Here is a 20,521-nt window from a genome sequence, read left to right as displayed (position 1 = left end):
AGTGCTGGAACTGAATTTTGAAGGCGTTTGCAAACAGTTTGGATCCAGATGAGACGCCACAGAACGTGGCGTCTCATCAGGATCCAAACTGTTTGCTATTCTGATAGTTTGTTTTTTTTAAATCGAAGAAAATTCTAATTATAGAAATTCAGCAGACGACATTTTAGCAGACGACAAATTTCCCAGCATGCAAAGGGTTAAATGAAGTATCCTCTTAACAAAAATCCAGTTTAAGTAGAAAATGTCATTCCTGATTAGCCTGTGCAGACTCAAAGACTTATTTGAGATCACACTTTACAAACATGCATTAAGCACAGTTTTCCCAGAACTAGGCTTATACACATGTACGCCTCTTCTATAGGTACCAACTGTATTGACAGTGTAAATGGCTGTCAAAACTGTGTGGTGTCCAACACTAAGAACTGCTCAGACTATCTAGATGGATATGTTTGCTACTGCAAAGATGACTTCAGGGGAAACAACTGTCAGGTACTGTTGAAATGCTGATAAATAATTCTAGTAAAAGTTGCCCTGCAATAGAATGTGTAAGCTTTTAGCCCAAACAATAACCTTGTTATAAGTGAAGAAAATGTGCCTTAAAAACACGTGATAAGCATTTACATGACATTGTTATTAATATTAATGTAGTTGAATTTAGTAGCTTTGGATTGTTAGGTTGTTTTTGAAGTAATATGGGATTATAGTTCTTGAGATTCAAGTTTAAAAAAGTCCATTACAGCATTAAAAAATGAATTTGCCATTGATAATATGGCCAGGTGCCAGCCAGGACACATATTTACAGCTCTATCTTAATCATTAAACTGTTAACATGCAACATATTTTAACATATTTTAGCCACATAATTGGAAATTGAGTGATATGCCATATGCAGCATCATAGCACCATACCAGCCGGTGCAGTCGTGTAGTCTGGTCTTATAAGCAGACAAGGCAGCTCCAGATCAGGCTGCCCAGATGCATATTGCCCATGACGCATTGTTGCATGGAACGGGTCATTTTAATTTAAGACTCATTTAGATTAGATTATATTTTGGGGTCATGGGGCAACATTCTCTAGTCTCATTCTCAACATTCTATTATTCAGGAAGTCATTCCCACATGTGAGCAATTGCCATGCCAACATGGTGGCACCTGCACCAATCCCACGTCCCCTGGTGAACACGTGTGTACATGTGCCATGCCATGGACTGGTAGAAACTGTGAGACAGAGATCGACAACTGTAAGGCGGGAAGCTGTCTCAACGGCGCTACTTGTGAGAGTACCAGCAATGGCTTCATTTGTCTGTGAGTCCATGTCTTTTCTACAACAAAATCACACCTTTCTTTTTTTCTTTTTGGTTTGGAAGGTAGCTGAGGGCAGGATGCATATGCTTTATGCTTGTTTTTACCAGTTTAAATTACTGGTCCTTCAGTGGTTTACATTAAAATGAGTGTATAGAAAGAACTGCAGTTCTGAAATTTCATTTATTATATTGAGAAGAATACACAATATACCATCTATTACAATATTATAAATCTTATTTTTTTTATATAAATAATTATTATATTCATTTAAATGTATTTTTTCATGCCAATACAATTTAAATACTGCAGGTGTCCGTTTGGCTATATTGGTGTACGCTGTGAAATCACATATGACTTGTGTGACCGTGCAAGGCCATGTGTTGGTGCCAATAACACCTGTAAGCAGGTGAACAAAGAAAGTGTGACATGCATCTGTCAGGATGGTAAGCAGTTGTAAAATTGGTAAGAAATGGACTTAAAAGTTCATTGGTCTACTGCTGTAATCGGACACCTTTTAGCAAAATAGTAGTCATGTTTATAAAGAATTTTCTTAAAACGTAACTTTTCTAAAAGTTCAATCAATTGAAGTTTGCTTTTTATATGAGTGAGTAAATAAGTATAGTCAAGGGTTACGACCTTATTTCATTAAAAAAAATCTTTGCATTATTATCAAAGATAAGAAAAACAAATTAAACAGTGTGTCAACAATATGTATTTATTTACTTTACATAATTTGTTTGTTTACAAAAGAAGGCTATTTCAGTAATTCAATAGTCTGTAAGCAATACAAAAAGAGCATTGACATTTCTTATAACTGGAAACATAAGATATTATTTCTTTTGTTGTATATCTTGTCTTAATTTCATGCTAGAATACACTGGAGAAAGCTGTGAGTCTCTACTGTGGTACTGCACAGACACCACGTGTAAGAATGGGGGACAGTGCTCTGTCGTCAATGGTTACGGAGTTGTCTGCTCCTGCCTAGATGGTGAGAATGGTTAGCCTACCTGAGTACAATGTGCTAATGGTCAAGATCTCCCAATTGCATTTTTTTTTTAAAGAAATTAATGCACTTTGTTTAAAATTACATATAAAAGCTTCTATGCACAACACCTCCTACATTTTGCATACAATTTGAGCTGAACTTTTACAGAATAATGATCTCCAACTGCTACACTTAATGCATGTATTTTCAAAGATTCAAGAATGTGTTACTGGCATTTTACCAAAATAGCATGATGACAGGGCCTTTTGTTTGCAGCTTTTGCTTTTTCTGCATAAAAGTTCAACTGCAAATTATTATTTTATTCTTTCAATACAATGCAACCGTGGAATGGGATCAACTATCTGTGACAGATTCTTGTTTATGTAGACTTATACTGCAGATCTATCTGTGACAGATTCTTGTTTCTGTAGACTTACACTGCAGATCTATAGATGACAGATTCTTGTTTCTGTAGACTTATACTGCAGGTATATCTGTGACAGATTCTTGTTTCTGTAGACTTATACTGCAGGTCTATCTGTGACAGATTCTTGTTTATGTAGACTTATACTGCAGGTCTATCTGTGACAGATTCTTGTTTCTGTAGACTTATACTGCAGATCTATCTGTGACAGATTCTTGTTTATGTAGACTTATACTGCAGATCTATCTGTGACAGATTCTTGTTTATGTAGACTTATACTGCAGATCTATCTGTGACAGATTCTTGTTTATGTAGACTTATACTGCAGATCTATCTGTGACAGATTCTTGTTTATGTAGACTTATACTGCAGATCTATCTGTGACAGATTCTTGTTTATGTAGACTTATCAACTATCTGTGACAGATTCTTGTTTATGTAGACTTATCAACCATCTGTGACAGATTCTTGTTTATGTAGACTTATCAACCATCTGTGACAGATTCTTGTTTATGTAGACTTATCAACTATCTGTGACAGATTCTTGTTTATGTAGACTTATCAACTATCTGTGACAGATTCTTGTTTATGTAGACTTATACTGCAGATCTATCTGTGTCAGATTCTTGTTTATGTAGACTTAAACTGCAGATCTATAGATGACAGATTCTTGTTTATGTAGACTTATACTGCCGATACATCTGTGACAGATTCTTGTTTATGTAGACTTAAACTGCATATATATCTGTGACAGATTCTTGTTTATGTAGACTTATACTGCAGATCTATCTGTGACAGTTTGTTGTTTATGTAGACTTAAACTGCAGATCTATAGATGACAGATTTTTGTTTATGTAGACTTATACTGCCGATTTGTCTGTGACAGATTCTTGTTTATGTAGACTTATACTGCAGATCTATCTGTGACAGATTCTTGCTTATGTAGACTTAAACTGCAGATCTATAGATGACAGATTCTTGTTTCTGTAGACTTATACTGCAGGTCTATCTGTGACAGATTCTTGTTTATGTAGACTTATACTGCAGATCTATCTGTGACAGATTCTTGTTTATGTTGACTTATCAACTATTTGTGACAGATTCTTGTTTATGTAGACTTATCAACCATCTGTGACAGATTCTTGTTTATGTAGACTTATCAACCATCTGTGACAGATTCTTGTTTATGTAGACTTATCAACTATCTGTGACAGATTCTTGTTTATGTAGACTTATCAACTATCTGTGACAGATTTGTGTTTATGTAGACTTATACTGCAGATCTATCTGTGACGGATTCTTGTTTGTCTAGACTTATACTGCAGGTCTATCTGTGACAGATTCTTGTTTCTGTAGACTTATACTGCAGGTCTATCTGTGACAGATTCTTGTTTATGTAGACTTATACTGCAGATCTATTTGTGACAGATTCTTGTTTCTGTAGACTTATCAACTATCTGTGACAGATTCTTGTGTATGTAGACTAATCAACCATCTATGACAGATTCTTGTTTATGTAGACTTATCAACCATCTGTGACAGATTCTTGTTTATGTAGACTTATCAACTATCTGTGACAGATTCTTGTTTATGTAGACTTATCAACTGTCTGTGACAGATTCTTGTTTATGTAGACTTATACTGCCGATCTATCTGTGACAGATTCTTGTTTATGTAGACTTATCAACTATCTGTGACAGATTCTTGTTTATGTAGACTTATCAACTATCTGTGACATATTCTTGTTTATGTAGACTTATCAACTATCTGTGACATATTCTTGTTTATGTAGACTTATCAACTATCTGTGACAGATTCTTGTTTATGTAGACAGCCCATTTGATGGGGCATGCATGTTTTACAAACAGCCCTTGTTTTCATTATTGTCATCGTACCCCTAGCCACAAAATAACTCTTTTAATTTAGATCTGTCTACTAGCTGATGTAAAGTCTTTAATTGTTTGTCAAAGACATAGACAATATAGCTCTTCAAAACAAAATGTGATAAGAGAAATATAATCCTTTCTTAGTCGCTGTTGTGATTTTTAAATAATACAGACCTTAGTTCAATAGATATGAGCCGTGCTCTGTGAATAGGGGGTTTAATGCATGTGTGTATAGTGTCATCCCAGATTAGCTTCTTTAGTCCGCACAGGCTAATCAGGGACGACACTTTCCGCCTTAACTGGATTTTTGCTAAGAAGAGACTATGTTCATAGGAAAAAAAAAAAAATTGTAAAGTGTTGTCCCTGATAAGCCTGTGCAGTCTGCTTTATGCACATTCATTTAACCCCCTTTTCACAGAGCACTGCCAAAATATTTTTTCAGCTGTCTGAACTGCATACGTTGATTTCCATTTAAGGTTATTCGGGACCATATTGTGAGACAAACATTGATGAATGTTCCAGTCTACGATGTCCTCCTAACTCTGTGTGTGTTGATGGACTGAATTCTGCTAGTTGTGTTTGCAGAAATGGCAAGATTGGTGAAAATTGTGACAAGGGTATGCAAATTTATTTTTAAATTTATCATAGCATTTATAGCTCAACCTTAAAGTTGACCTCAAGACAACTGACAATTTGTTTTCACTAGATGTAATTTACTGTGAGATGTAGCAAACAAATTGTCATTCAACTGACTGTTTATCTTCCAACAGATGAAGCAGTCAGTAAATCTTTCACCAGTTTTAACTGACAATTTATCTTTCAAGAGATGCAATTGACGATTTATCTGTTCCAAGATGTAACTGACATATTATTTTTAACCTTATGTAATTTACAAGTTATCTTTCCCCAGATGTTACTAGCAGTTTTGATATCATCATCAACCCCAATGTCGGAGCATGTGACGAGGATGTTAAGCTCACCAGTTTCCTATCAAACAGCACTACAGCCTTCACCTTGGCCTTCTGGGTCCGCCTCACCACCCTCAACAGCCCAGGGGCTATTGTGACTGTGTATGGCATGCCAAATAGGTGAAGCTCCATAATTTTAGTTTGTATGCTTCTTTCTCCTTATAGCCAAGGTTGCTTACACAAGTCATCTTTATAATTTTAAATATTAAACTTATTCTTTTTTTGCTCTGCCCCCTAGTGAACTATGTATGAAGATCTTAACTCTAAGGGTTAAAGTGAAGGGATTCAAATGATTGATATACTGTTAGAAGCCTTAGAGAGAACGTGCTAGTACACTAACTTTTTTCTGTCAAAACACATCTTTGACTTGAATTAAGCACTAAAATGACTGTTGGTTATTTTTTCTTAAAGGAAAGATGATAATAATATTAAAGGTATTATAAAGCACATTCAAAGATTCAGTTGTCAATGTAAGCTATATCTAATAACAGCCTTGCAAAGAATGAATAATATTGATAACCAAACAAATGTTGATTTTTTTTTTGTACAGGCTGACTAGAGACACATTAAACTGGCAGCATAAATTGTCTGTAACATCGACACACGTGAACTTCAATATCAGCACAGCAGGGTTTAAAGGTTCAACCTCTGTACCAATCCTCAACAATGTCTTACCCAATGGACTCTGGCATCATGTGACAGTAACTTGGAGCAACGCGCAGGGATTTATTTACCTCTACCTTGATGGCATATACAACAACCGCGGTCTGTTTGCCAAGGGCAAAGCAATATCACTATTGTAAGTAAATTTTGCTGTTTTCTGCTCAGCCTCGTTTATTTATTGCATCTAAAGCCTTAGTATATGGAAACATACTTGAGTTAGTTTCCAGGGAAGAAAAAGTGTGTGATGTTTTTAGCTCATCTATTTTTTGAAAAAAAATTATGAGCTATTGTCATCACCTTGGCGTCGGCTTCGGCGTTGGCGTCCGGTTAAGTTTTGCGTTTAGGTCCACTTTTCTCAGAAAGTATCAATGCTATTGCATTCAAACTTGGTACACTTATTAACTATCATGAGGGGACTGGGCAGGCAAAGTTAGATAACTCTGGCATGCATTTTGACAGAATTATGTGCCCTTTTTATACTTAGAAAAGTGAAAATTTTGGTTAAGTTTTGCGTTTAGGTCCACTTTTCTCAGAAAGTATCAATGCTATTGCATTCAAACTTGGTACACTTACTTACTATCATGAGGGGACTGTGCAGGCAAAGTAAGATAACTCTGGCATGCATTTTGACAGAATTATGTGCCCTTTTTATACTTAGAAAATTGAAAATTTGGTTAAGTTTTGTGTTTAGTTCCACTTTATTCCTACAGTATCAAAGCTATTGCTTTCATACTTGCAACACTTATTAACTATCATAAGGGGACTGTGCAGGCAAAGTAATGTAACTCTGACTGGCATTTTGACAGAATTATGTGTCCTTTTTATACTTAGAAAATTGAAAATTTGGTTAAGTTTTGTGTTTTGGTCCACTTTACCCCTAAAGTATTATAGATATTGCTTTCATACTTGGAACACTCGCAAACTATCATAAGGGTACAGTAAAAGGACAAGTTGCATAACTCTGGTTGTCATTATTAAGGGATTATGGCCCTTTTTTGACTTAGTAACTTTGAATATATGGTTAAATTTTGTGTTTCGATCCACTTTTCTTCTTAAATATCAAGGCTATTGCTTTCAAACTTCAAATACTTTCATGCTATCATGACGTTACTGTACCTGGCAAGTTGAATTTTACCTTGACCTTTGAATGACCTTGACTCTCAAGGTCAAATTATTAAATTTTGCTAAAATTGCCATAACTTCTTTATTTATGATTAGATTTGATTGATACTTTGACAAAACTACTCTTACCTGACATACCACAATAGACTCCACCCAAACCATCCCCTGTACCCTCCCCCCCCCCCTCCCCCCCCTCCCCCCCCCCCCCCTCCCCCCTCCAATTTTTTTTTTTTTTTTTTTTTTTTTTTTTACGATCATCTCACAAATGACCACCACACCCTCACACTATATCCCCCCCACCCCACCCCCCCCATTTTTTTTTTGAAATGGTTAAAAAACAAATATTTATTTTTATTATTTTATGTTTGAAATACCGTCCAACCATCGCACCCAAGAATCCCCACCCCCCCCCCCTCCCCCCATCAGAATCTCCTCCCCCTAAAATTTTTATTATTATTTTTTTTTTTAAGATCATCTCACAAATTACCACCACACCCTCACACTTTACCCCCCCCCCCCCACCCCACCCCCCCCCCAATTTTTTTTTTAAACAGTTAAAAAACACAAATATTTATTTTTATTATTTTATGTTTGAAATACCGTCCAACTATCGCACCCAAAAATCCCCCCCCCCCACTCATCCCCACCCCCCCCCCGCCCGAATTTTTTCCTTTTTTTTCGCATTTTTGGAAGATAATGTAATAAATTCCACACCCCCACACTATACACCCCTCTTCACTCCGCCTCTCCCTTCTTTGTGATTGAAAATGAGAGTCCCTTCACCTTTAAAAAGTTTAAAAAGAAAATTGATGAGCGGTCTGCAACCGCAAGGCGGTGCTCTTGTTTAAAGATCTTATGACCAGTTCTTTATGGTCTGTTACCTCCCAGACTCAAGGCATAGTAACTTAGCACGCCATCATGAGAAGTGTTGTTTTGTAGTGCATTTGTTTCTTGCTTGTGTCCAAATTATGTAATTGATTTTAATAAAAGACAATAAAAAATGACAATTGGCTGATGAAAAGATTATGTGAGTAGTAAACCGGTACTTAAAATCTTACCTTTTGTCTGCAATGTTACAGTTTAGCTGAAATAATGATTTAAAGGTAACTGTGGGTATTAGGCTTTATGTTACTTTTGAACAAAAAATATTGTACATTTTTGCTTAATTATTGTAAAACAGACTTTGACAAATTATTAATCTTTTTTTAAATGAATCCATGAAATAAAATATCAAAACATTATTTCAAAACATGTTATGATTGAACCTATTGAAGAATTTGCTTTTTTTCATGGCATCTTAGAAACTTGCATAGTTATCAAAAATATCTGTTTTTTAAAGCCTGTATTGCTTTACAGCTTTCACTTAATATATCTTCAAATCTTTGACAATTTAAGAAATTGTTCAATGGCAAATGTTGTTATTCAGAGGCCTGCTGTACTTGGGGAGCCATTCATCAGAACTGAACAAGTTTGAGGGCCGTTTGAGCCAGCTTAAGGCATACTACACGCAGCTGGATGATGCAAATGTGCTTGACATTTACCAGGGTTCACAGGCAGCTACTAGCCGCATCAGTCTATCTGAGGTATGGATGATTGCAACCTGTCATGTCATTAGTTCAGACCTTTTCTAACTTAATTGTCAGTATTGATCCTAAATTTGAAAACCTACCCAGCTGAGGCAAGCCCAGGTAGGTTCCCTTTAAGTCCCTGTATATATAGGCCTTATTTGAGCTTCCAAATTGGGTCTCATCTGCCACAAGATTTATTTGGGTCCCAATGGGTGAAAACATTGTTTCAACATGGGCTCATGATTGGTCTATTATTGGCATAGAGGGATGGGATGTCATGAGATGCTGATATGGGTTCCATCACCTTAGGTGCAGGATTTTAAAAGGGTTCCATATGGGATACAAAGTGGGTCCACCATGGGACACACACACATGCTCAATTAGGCACACAGAGAATTGATTATTAAGAGACCCCTATATACGTCCCACATCTGGCAGTGCAACACCATTTTAAATGGGTCTCATGGCAGTAAGTGCAACATAATTTTTTCTGGGTCACATATTTGCTGCATGTGGGACATGTGTGGATCTAATATGGTCTGCATGTGGGTCTTTATACATGTTCCACATTCTTTATTTTCAACAATCCAGCAAATAGCTAATAAATATATTTCAAGATTTCCACCTTTATTAAACAGCAGAATTTGATGCAAATGGTGATTGAGGCTGGTCTTATTATCAGACCGCATTTTGTCGTAATTTTGAAATGTGTCTGCCCTTAGAGTATTTAGGGTTATGGTTCTAGAATGCCAATGGCCTTATTAGTTTGCCAATTTCTTGAGACATAATCTTGAAAAAATGCCTTCAGTATTTACGTATTTCATTAAATGTCTACTTTGTCCCGTACAAAATATTTCAACATAGTATCATAAAGGGACTCAAATGAAAAAGTATAATTGTTTAAATACATAACAAATGTTTCAAAAAAGTGAATGCTATCATAAAAAATATTCTATCAACTGTTCAAAATTACTTACCGTTTGTTTTCTTAATTGTTGGTGCTGATGGAAGTTTCAAATTTCAAATTTAATTTTCCGCACTTGTTTGGGAGTATTGATTAACACAAACTGGGCGCATGCGAGTCCCATGTAAGCTGTACATAAATCCCTTATCACTTAAAAGTTGTCTTTAAATGTTTTATGACAAAATTACAACTGCTTTTAACGGTATTATCACAAACAAGCACAAACATAATATAAAAATACAAAATAAATACCTTTGAATTCTGTTTCTTAACAGTGCTACAATATGGGTTCCATAATGGTGATTTCTGGGCATTCGTAATTGGGCTTGCTGTATAGATCCCAGATGGGTGAACTATTGGCAAGCCCATATTGGCATGCTCATTTAAAGATCTTATGGGACCCATATGCACATTTTTGCTGCTCAAGTTTTTTATGCCCCCGGATCGAATGATCAGGGGTATATTGTTTTGGCCTGTCTGTCTGTCTGTCTGTCATTGTATGTGTGTGTCTGTCTGTCTGTCCCAAAACTTTAACCTTGGTCATTACTTTTGCAATATTGAAGATAGCAACTTGATATTTGGCATGCATGTGTATCTCATGGAGGTGCACATTTTGAGTGGTGAAAGGTCAAGGTCATCCTTCAAGGTCAAAGGTCATTTTTTTCTAAAATAGCTGCTGTGCGGCTTCAAAGCGGCACAGTAGGGGATATTGTGTTTCACAAGCATAGCTCTTGTTCTTTAGTAAAATGAAGTTAAACTCTTTCCTTGAAGGAGCAAGCATGATTTCTGTTTTTTTGCTGCCTCACTATGTGAACTCTCCTGTGTTCATATAATTAAAAACAAGTTTGAATCCAACTGTGTACAGAGTTGGTATTGATTGATTGATTTATTTCGGCATGTAATACACATACATGGACATTTAAAACAACATGTATAATACAGAATCGTAGAACACATGATAATAAATAAACCATGACATGCACACCAACACCAAGGATAACACAAAAAAGAGCAACTCCTATTTCCATTGTGGTCCTTTTGTGAATAGGTTACTGAGTGTCTGGGTGTGTATGAATCAACCCATTCTTAGTCTTCAGAACAAAGACTAGACTGAGAACCAAGAAATATACATTCAACGTTTGAATAAATACAGGCCACTACTTGTGATAGTGTCCTTAACAAAATGTTCTGCATGAAGAATGCTGTAGATAGAGGCCATTTAAATAGCAAATTTGACTTAATATTAAAGCAATTGTTAAATATTCCAATTAAAGGGAATAAATAAACAACGTTTTTGTTGTATACAAACCCAGTAGTGCGTTCAGTTACAGCGATTATTCGCCAATGATCTTTCGTTTCTGATTCAGTCGTATTGAACGATTGGTTTTGCTAGCGTACTACCTCTCGAGAGGGTTCGCTTTGGTTTGCAAACGTTTGCGGCAAACCGAGCGTTCAATATCGAACGTTTGCAAGCGTTTGCAAACTATAGTGAATGTTCGCTGTAACTGAACCCACTAGACATTGGTTTTGCTAACGAGCTACCTCCAGAGAGGGTTGGCCTCAGTTCGCGGCAAATCGAGCTTTCAATAGCGAACATTTGCGAACTAAAGCGAACGTTCGCTGAAACTGAACGTTTTACTGTATTGACAATATCAATGACTTGCTATTTCAGGTATCCATGACAACCATGTACACTGTGTACTATGCTAGCCAGCTGACCAACAATGTTTGCAATACCAGTTCCAAATGTCCAGATAGAGCATTTAATGGTGGGTAATTTTGAAATCTGACATGATAGTTGCTGATTTTTTCCCTGCGTATACACACTATATACATGAAAAGTATGCACAATACTTGTTTTTATTTGATCCATTAAGCAACAAATGTCTATGACTGTCTTTTTTCCAGCACCAACACTGCTTGCTGCATTACATGGATTTTTGCACAGTTACCTGCTTATGACCATTCACTATCCGCCAGTTTTTCCCGATCTTACTTTTATCTTGACATAATTCAAACTTCAATTACTTCAAACCATCACATTGTTACAACTTGTTGATACTTACATAGTGTTGGTATTGATTGTTCTTTTCCACCCTATATAACTCAATCTAATTTTGACCTTCACCTTGACCTGATTTAATAGGCTTTTTGTTAACTATATTTTTACCATTTTTTCCATCATAAACACTTGCTTAATCACATGGGTACTTACAGATCTAGCCTATTACCATCCCAGATTCTTTCATTTCAGCCAACCACCATTTGACCTTGAAACAAAAATAGGAATTAAAAAAAAAAAGCTTTTTCTCAATTAAACAGATTTTACATTTTTACTATCATCACCACATAATACTTTCCCTCTTGGATATATAAATTGACATTACTTATAATCGAAATCTGCCCAATTTACCCTAAATCTGTGGCCTATATCTTATAGAGACTTAAATAAATGTTGAAGCTAGCAACAAGTTGTGTTCATTAAACATTTATAAAAACATCCTGTTTCGTGTTTACTCTGCAGGACAAATATTATAAGAAAAACTACAAACAAAAAATATGCAAAACATTTACAGTAAATTGAATTACTGCAGTAGGGTAACTCGCCCTTGAGCCTAACAGGCTTATCAGGGACATTCATTGAAAAATAGTTGAATAACAATACCCACTGCATTCGCCCATGAGTCGGACATGTTCGCCCTTAACACGGACACAGATTTGTTAAGCATTTTGTTAGGTAATCCATTCCCTATATTTATAAAAATGCAAATTGCACAGTAACAGCAATGTGTTGATTTTATAACTTTATTCCTTTGTCAACATGTTGACGAAAATAAGTTATAAAAAGATGAAAAATGACATGGTCTCTTGTAGTGTCTATCTGACCTTTACAACAGCAGAACCATTTGTTGCAGTGGGGGTGACACAGAAAAGTACAGACTTAAAAAGATAAAACATCGTGTGATTCTTGTTGTTTGTGAGCTATGGGATTCTTTATAGATTGAGTCATGCTAATTGGAATAAATATGTGATTTATTCTCACCCGTATGCCTCTGCCATTAAATAAACTCATGTTCGCCATAAGGGCGAATTGCGTTCGCCTCAAGGGCTAATTGAGTTGTAATTAATTGTTTATAAAGTCAATTGTGAATGCTGTCAAAGGTATCTGACCAAAATGCCTATGGTATAAAGATAATCGATAATAAAAAATTCTGAATTTTCCGTCACCAGAAGTAATTAAAACTTAAACGAATCCAAATATATCGTGAGATAATATTTGATAAAATTTCATTTCAAAATTTTATTTATTTTGAGTATGAAGGGTAAACTGTTCGTTATAACTTCACAAATCATGCTTAACACAACTGATCTTTGAAAACTACAAAAATAAAAATGTCCGACTCAAGGGCAAAATCGACTCAAGGGCGAGTTACCCTAGATGGTTTTATTAACATTTATTTATCTGACTTCCTTTGACTTAAGTATTATTTAAGTATCAGTATAAAGTATTTAGATACAAATGGGTATTTTCAACTTCTCAATGGAAACATTTTTGCGCAAGGAAACAAAAGTTAACTTTTGGAACATTAGAAATAGTTCAAAAGAGGCTGCATTCAAAAGAAAAATTTTAACTTTTAAATTATTATTTAAGCATCATTCTTGGAAAACTGGGGTTAATGCATGTGCTTCAAATGTTGTCCCTGATTAGCCTTTGCAGTTTGAACAGGCTTATCAGGGACACTTTTTTTCCACCTAACAGGCTTATCAGGGACACTTTTTTTCCACCTAACAGGCTTATCAGGGACACTATTTCCACCTAACAGGCTTATCAGGGACACTATTTTCCGCCTAACAGGCTTATCAGGGGCACTATTTCCACCTTACAGGCTTATCAGGGACACTATTTCCGCCTAACAGGCTTATCAGGGACACTATTTCTGCCTAACAGGCTTATCAGGGACACTATTTCTGCCTAACAGGCTTATCAGGGACACTATTTCTGCCTAACAGGCTTATCAGGGGCACTATTTCTGCCTAACAGGCTTATCAGGGACACTATTTCTGCCTAACAGGCTTATCAGGGACACTATTTCCGCCTAACAGGCTTATCAGGGACACTATTTCTGCCTAACAGGCTTATCAGGGACACTATTTCCGCCTAACAGGCTTATCAGGGACACTATTTCCGCCTAACAGGCTTATCAGGGTCACTATTTCCACCTAACAGGCTTATCAGGGACACTTTTCTGCCTAACTGGCTTATCAGGGGCACTATTTCCGCCTAACAGGCTTATCAGGGACACTTTTTTCTGCCTAACAGGCTTATCAGGGACACTATTTTCCACCTAACAGGCTTATCAGGGACACTATTTCCGCCTAACAGGCTTATCAGGGACACTATTTCCGCCTAACAGGCTTATCAGGGGCACTATTTCCGCCTAACAGGCTTATCAGGGACACTTTTTTCCGCCTAACAGCCTTATCAGGGACACTATTTTCCACCTAACAGGCTTATCAGGGACACTATTTTCCGCCTAACAGGCTTATCAGGGACACTATTTTCCACCTAACAGGCTTATCAGGGACACTATTTTCCACCTAACAGGCTTATCAGGGACACTATTTTCCACCTAACAGGCTTATCAGGGACACTTTTTTCCACCTAACAGGCTTATCAGGGACACTATTTTCCACCTAACAGGCTTATCAGGGACACTATTTTCCACCTAAACTAGACTTTTGTTAAGAAGATACATACTTTAAAAAATAGAATCCATAAAAGTGGGAAGTGTCTCTGATTAGCTTTTGCGGACATGGCATAAGGCCAGTTTTCCCAGAGTGCGGCTCATTTTATTTCATGCAGAAACTTCATTCCCAAGGGTGGTATCATGTACAGAGGACACCCTTGTCGTCACCCCGCGGGTCTCCTCCATCCAGTGGACACACGCTACATTCTCAGGGACCAGTGCAGCAACGCGACTGAGCACACATATCTCAGGAAGTAAGTAAATCGTAGGTGAATTAATCCCATTATATACTCAATTATAACTAAATAATTAAACTTCTTGTATTTAATTGTGTTTTACTCTGATTGTTTTGGAAGTAAGGACATAGTATCAGAATTAACCTCTATGATACAATCAATCATAATTTTATAATTCAACTTATTTTACGTCATTGAGTTTGACTTATTATTTTTTTACATGCACCAGAGTACCGTGAAGTGCGTGTTATGATTTTCAAAGTATCTATGTATCCATTTTTAAAGCAGAGAAACACTTGTTTGTGACAATGCTTGAATATAAAGGGAAATACATATCATTGTTTACTGTTGGTGCCAAACTTATTCTGCATCATAAATTTAGATTCATAATATTTTTACAAATAAGTGGCAATTTTGAACAATGGCTGTTTGATTTGAAACCAATTCGCTGATTTTATCCTTCTTGATACTAAGGATTTTCATTTTTATTGTTAAGTATTAAGTAAAGTATGGTTTAGCCAATGGTACAACTGCTTTTGCTTAATTAATAACTGTTCATTGTTAGAATTCTATTATTTCTGTTTTTTGCATTGAAATATATCAGACAGTGATATTCTTACATTCACAGAGAGCCAGTTTGTTTGGGGCCTATACAGTATGGGGACTGTTGAGTATACCTCAGACAAGATGGCAGCAGCTGTATGCACTTTCAGACTCTACAATAGACGTGAGTAAAGCACCAAAGTTCAGTGGAACAAAAATTGTGCTTTCCTTTGGTGGCATTCTATTTAGAAATTTACATGGTTATCATTTACCTTGAACAACAGAGAAGACTAGCAATATTCCTAAGACACTTATAGCAGAAACTGGTATTGAGCATGATGGTATTGTTTAAAATGTATACATCTAAAATTGTCTCTTCATGCAAGTTAATATTTGAATAATTCAAAGTTTTGGGCCAATCATACTTATTGGCATTTTGTTAAAAACACCAGCATCAAAGCATTTGTGAAAGCCTCTTTGGTAAAAAACCAACTTGCCAGACAATAAAATTTTCAGGATAATTATTTTCTTGTGTAATATCATATGCTTTTGATTGATAATGCACCTTTACCCTTTTTAATAACAACTTACCAATCAATAAAATCCTAATGTTAACCCTTTCCTACTAAGTAACAAGCAGGCTGTTCAGGTTTTTTTTGCTGTTTGCTGCTCATCAGTACCTGGTTTGAATTGAAGCCTTTACAACTTGAATCAATTAAAAAAGGTCCTCAACTTTACAATTACAAAATGGGTCAAAATGAGCATTTGTGCAGTAAAGTGTTTATGACAATTTTTTTTACATGCTCCCTATAGGTCGAGGTTGCACTCCACCCCTGTTTTACAACGGCAACGCCCCACAGTGCACAGGGCAATTGGAGGATGGTTATGTGTGCAAGCCTGCATGCACCTTGAGCGCTCAGGTTCCAACCATCGAGACTCCCAAGTACTTCACGTGCGGGAAGTATGCCATGTGGGATGATGCCGACAGAGTTGCGGACTTCATGATTCCAACATGTGGCAGTACGTTTTGTTATTTAACACTTTCCCACTTAGAAGCAAAGTGAAAATGGCTATGTGCAAACAGCATAAAACCAGAACAGCCTGCGAGTAACTCGCAGTCTGTTCAGATTTTATGCTGTTTGCTGCTGATCAGTGTCTAAGGTTTGGAAAGGAAGCCACAAACACTTGAATCTAGTAAGATAGGTCTTTTGATAAATTAAATATAACTTTTTAAAGTGACTACAAATGCGTAAAAATATGTATCTAAGTGGTATTATAAAGGGGTTAAATGTGCCTCGCTCTGGGAAAACAGAGTTTTATGCATGTGTGTAAGATTTTGTTCCAGATTAGCCTAAGGTGGTGATTTTGTTTAATTTTGGACACAGTTATCATGGTCTTTTAGTTGCAAATGATCATCATATGTTAATAATGCATGGTAAAATTTAGTTTAAAATTTTGAAGACTTGTTTTAATTGTACAGCTGCACAGAGCCCCCAACATACGGTGTCAGTGACAATTGAATATGGAACGTCGTCTGAATGTGCTGCCTACAAGCCCACTCTGATAACTTTGGTACAGAAGTCGTTAACAGACCTAAATAATGCGACAAACTACGGCTTATGTAAAGTGTCTAATGGTGGAAGTGATGCATTATGTTCCGGCGCAAGCCTTGCGGTTGACTGCACGCCATACAACATGGCCTCAGTCCAGTTTAGCTTGAAGTACTTGAGGTGGGTATTTTATGCGCCACAGCATGCAAAAAAGGGTCTTATGCCATATGTCCTTTGCCATATGCCGCCTGGGTAGCTCAAAGCCAATCTGCTCATCCCTGCAGTCTGATCAGCAGCTACACAGGCCACTATAAAGTCATGAAAGGTTTTATGGTCTCATAAAAGGACCGGGTAGCTTTTGACCAGCCTGTGAAAAATGTGCAGGCGGTTTGAGCTAAGCATGCCCCATACAGTATAATACCCTTTTTGTATGAAGGGTTTTATTTAATATAGTCGGTGTGACATGCTTTGTTGTGACTATTATAAACTGTATATAGTGCTGATGTGTCTGCTGGTATACCAGACTATTGATCAGCTTAATATTTTAATGGCAGACATGAATTTTATGTTAAACAATATTTTACAGGTAATCTCCAATGAATAACTAAACTTGACATTCTTTAAGTCTGACGTACCTTTTTAGACTCCTCATAGATACATAAAGTATCTGATTTACTCTGAAGACAATTTCTTTTGAAAAATCTATGATAGTAAAATGACTGCATTTTTTGTTGACTTATAGCGAATAGTTGACCAATGTCCAACTTTGCACTAAAAAAAGACAAGATTTGAGTGAAGATACTGATGTTCATATTTTATATATTTCTTTCTATAGAATGCAGTCTATACAATTTCAGTGGTGAAGTGACATATGGAGGGCTCCAAATGAGTCCACAAAATGTTCTTAAAATAGCAATGAGGGATCAAGCAACATTCACATATCTCGGGGTGAGTGAATGTATAAAACCACAGGTGTTAAGCGTGTCGCTATGATATTAATTAATAAAAACATCATTTTCAACGAAAAATAATAAAACTACAATGAAGATTTCAGTCTTGGATCGGGTATGGTCGATGACGAGAAGGTTACACGAGTTGTGTATCGTGTTTTTTCTTACAATTTGAACCAGCATTTGTAAAAGCATTGCAAGATATGTACATTTCCAGAGAGGAAATTCATTTCTGCGTTTAATTAGAGTGAGTTCGTGGAAATCGCTGCACAATTGATGGAAGTAATGGCTATTAAAAGCGATGCACCCGGTTCTCGGGTCATTTTAAGTTAAATACCTTGTCATATATATACATTATAAAGTGATTTTCTTTTTACAGAGAAGTTTGTTTTTCATTATAATTTGATTATTTTTTATTCAAAAAGATTTTTTTACCAATTAATATCATAGCCACACGCTAAAGACCTGTGATTAAAATCACAATACAAATATTTGGAGATGATACGTCATGAGTAATACTTCTTCCATAGCTTAAAGATCAAGGACACATAGACAGGTCCAGTGTCAAAGATTGGCATTAAAAATGATTGGGCAGCTTTAAACAATTTAAAAACGCCGTCTCTTTGTTAAACTTGTAGCACAGCCATTGGAAAGTTAAGAAATATTTTCATTTAAACATTGTGTCTGTGTTAAGCTGCATGCTTGCAAGTTGTAATAAAGAAAATCATATTCACACTTACCGGTACCATAAAATGAAATTTGTTTTGCAGAATTTTTTCAAACCAACATTTCAGAATGCTATTCCCTTCTTCCCAAGTCTGAATATTTCCACATCACTGATGTGTTCGACTGGACATCAGCTTATTGGAGACAAATGTGGTATAGAATATATTTACTATTAATTTTGTAATTTAAGATCTTATAAGAATATTTCTTATTTAATTGATTATTTGTTAATTTATACACCTCAAGTTCAAATGAATATGATGGGTTGTTTCTAATTTGAAAATGATTTTTAATTGTAAATTAAACACTTTCAAATGGAAAATAATTATGGCATGTTTCTTGTAATTGAAAAAAAAACAGTAGTAATTTTTGAATTATTGTGAAATTAATTACTAGTATTTTGTAAAGACTTATCACTGTTATTTATAATGCTAGTTCTATGCGGGGACGGATACTACTACAACTCTGGGACATTGAAGTGTTTGGGGTGTGATGTAGGCCAATATAGGACTGTGCAGGTTTACACAAACCCCCTGTCATCCTGCGAGAACTGCTCTGGAAGTGGAACCACAGATAACACTGGAACACCTGCAAGCACCTACTGCCATAGTAATATATCACATGGAATTTGTGCGCATAAATCTTTTGGAAAAAATATTCTAAGACCTCAGCTTGGATTTATAGATGATTAGAGGCCAGAACTCCTTTTGAATTAACATAAAATTCTATTACATGTACATCAGTTCTTTAAAACTTAACATAGGCTAGGCCATTAATCCTTTGAAATATGACATTCTAGGATGCCTGCTCTTTGGAATATAACATTGGTTGAGATCATCGGCTATTTGGAATATAACAAAGGATTCTATGACATAAGTTTTTTAGAATATTACATAGGGTTGTAGGACATCAATTGTAATAAAAATTTTTAGGACATATGTCCATTGGAATATAAAATAAGATTTCAAAACATCAGCTCTTTGCAATATAACATGGGCTTCCAGTACATAAGCTTGTTAGAATATTAAACATATCAGCATTCATTAATAGTATGTAATTGCAACGAAATTGCAAAATTTAAAAATGCAACTGAAATACGAACGCATTTTTCTATTATCAAACCGAATACTGATACTAGTTTCACTTCAAGCTATTCTCTTCCTACAGACAAATGTTACCTGGGCCAGTTCTACAACTCGACGATCAGTGAGTGTATGTCATGTGACTACGGCGAGTACAGCGATTCTATTGGTGCGTCCATCTGCTCACCCTGTGGCATGGACAAAACCACCAATCAGACTGGGTCCATCTATTCTACCAGTTGTATTGGTAAGGATTGTATTTGTTTGTACTGACTCACAATGCTTGTGAGTTTATAGATATGTTATACTATTCATTGCGCATGAATTTGAGTAAAGATTTTTGGTATGTAAATTTAAGGTTATTTCTAACGTCATTTAAGTTATGATTAATAAATATAAAATAACATTTGTTCACTTTATATGTAATTAAATATGAATTTAAAAAGACCTGAAAATTACTAGGGATTGGTAACAAATATGAAATATTCACATATTAAAAAAAATCAAATATTTTTATGCTATTTAAATACCCACTTCTTATAATGTGGGAATTCAAACATGCTTTTTGGCAATTGTCTTTGATCATTTCCAAAAATTTGAAAATGCGCCACAACTTCAATATAAACAATAATTATACAATGAGGATCTTCAATGAAGTAATTGCACAATTAAAAAAATTATCCCACATATAATTTGCTTTCTATTTATTCTCCACTAAATCTCATTTTGTTGTAATGTCCTGGTATGTTTAAAATAAGTTCTGTATTGTTGTGATATTAAATCATATTAAACATGCCTCCTGC

General features: G+C 35.7%; 1 protein-coding gene across 1 annotated transcript in view; it reads left to right on the top strand.

Moving 5' to 3' along the window:
• LOC127863296 (uncharacterized) overlaps positions 1 to 20,521 on the top strand; it is an 80,608-nt gene that overhangs the window by 51,228 nt on the left and 8,859 nt on the right. Inside the window, exons 38-54 of the mRNA XM_052402715.1 lie at positions 362 to 489; positions 1,105 to 1,304; positions 1,614 to 1,747; positions 2,176 to 2,292; positions 5,075 to 5,215; positions 5,509 to 5,686; positions 6,117 to 6,365; positions 8,778 to 8,934; positions 11,556 to 11,652; positions 14,748 to 14,885; positions 15,496 to 15,594; positions 16,224 to 16,430; positions 16,891 to 17,140; positions 17,818 to 17,908; positions 18,705 to 18,789; positions 19,072 to 19,245; positions 19,804 to 19,965. Of these exons, the coding sequence (XP_052258675.1) occupies positions 362 to 489; positions 1,105 to 1,304; positions 1,614 to 1,747; positions 2,176 to 2,292; positions 5,075 to 5,215; positions 5,509 to 5,686; positions 6,117 to 6,365; positions 8,778 to 8,934; positions 11,556 to 11,652; positions 14,748 to 14,885; positions 15,496 to 15,594; positions 16,224 to 16,430; positions 16,891 to 17,140; positions 17,818 to 17,908; positions 18,705 to 18,789; positions 19,072 to 19,245; positions 19,804 to 19,965 (2,607 nt within the window). The remainder of the gene's footprint in view (positions 1 to 361; positions 490 to 1,104; positions 1,305 to 1,613; positions 1,748 to 2,175; positions 2,293 to 5,074; positions 5,216 to 5,508; positions 5,687 to 6,116; positions 6,366 to 8,777; positions 8,935 to 11,555; positions 11,653 to 14,747; positions 14,886 to 15,495; positions 15,595 to 16,223; positions 16,431 to 16,890; positions 17,141 to 17,817; positions 17,909 to 18,704; positions 18,790 to 19,071; positions 19,246 to 19,803; positions 19,966 to 20,521) is intronic.

The sequence above is a fragment of the Dreissena polymorpha genome, unplaced genomic scaffold, assembly GCF_020536995.1.
Source record: "Dreissena polymorpha isolate Duluth1 unplaced genomic scaffold, UMN_Dpol_1.0 chrUn004, whole genome shotgun sequence".
Classification (NCBI taxonomy): domain Eukaryota; kingdom Metazoa; phylum Mollusca; class Bivalvia; order Myida; family Dreissenidae; genus Dreissena; species Dreissena polymorpha.
This window is presented reverse-complemented; position numbering and strand designations above follow the sequence as displayed.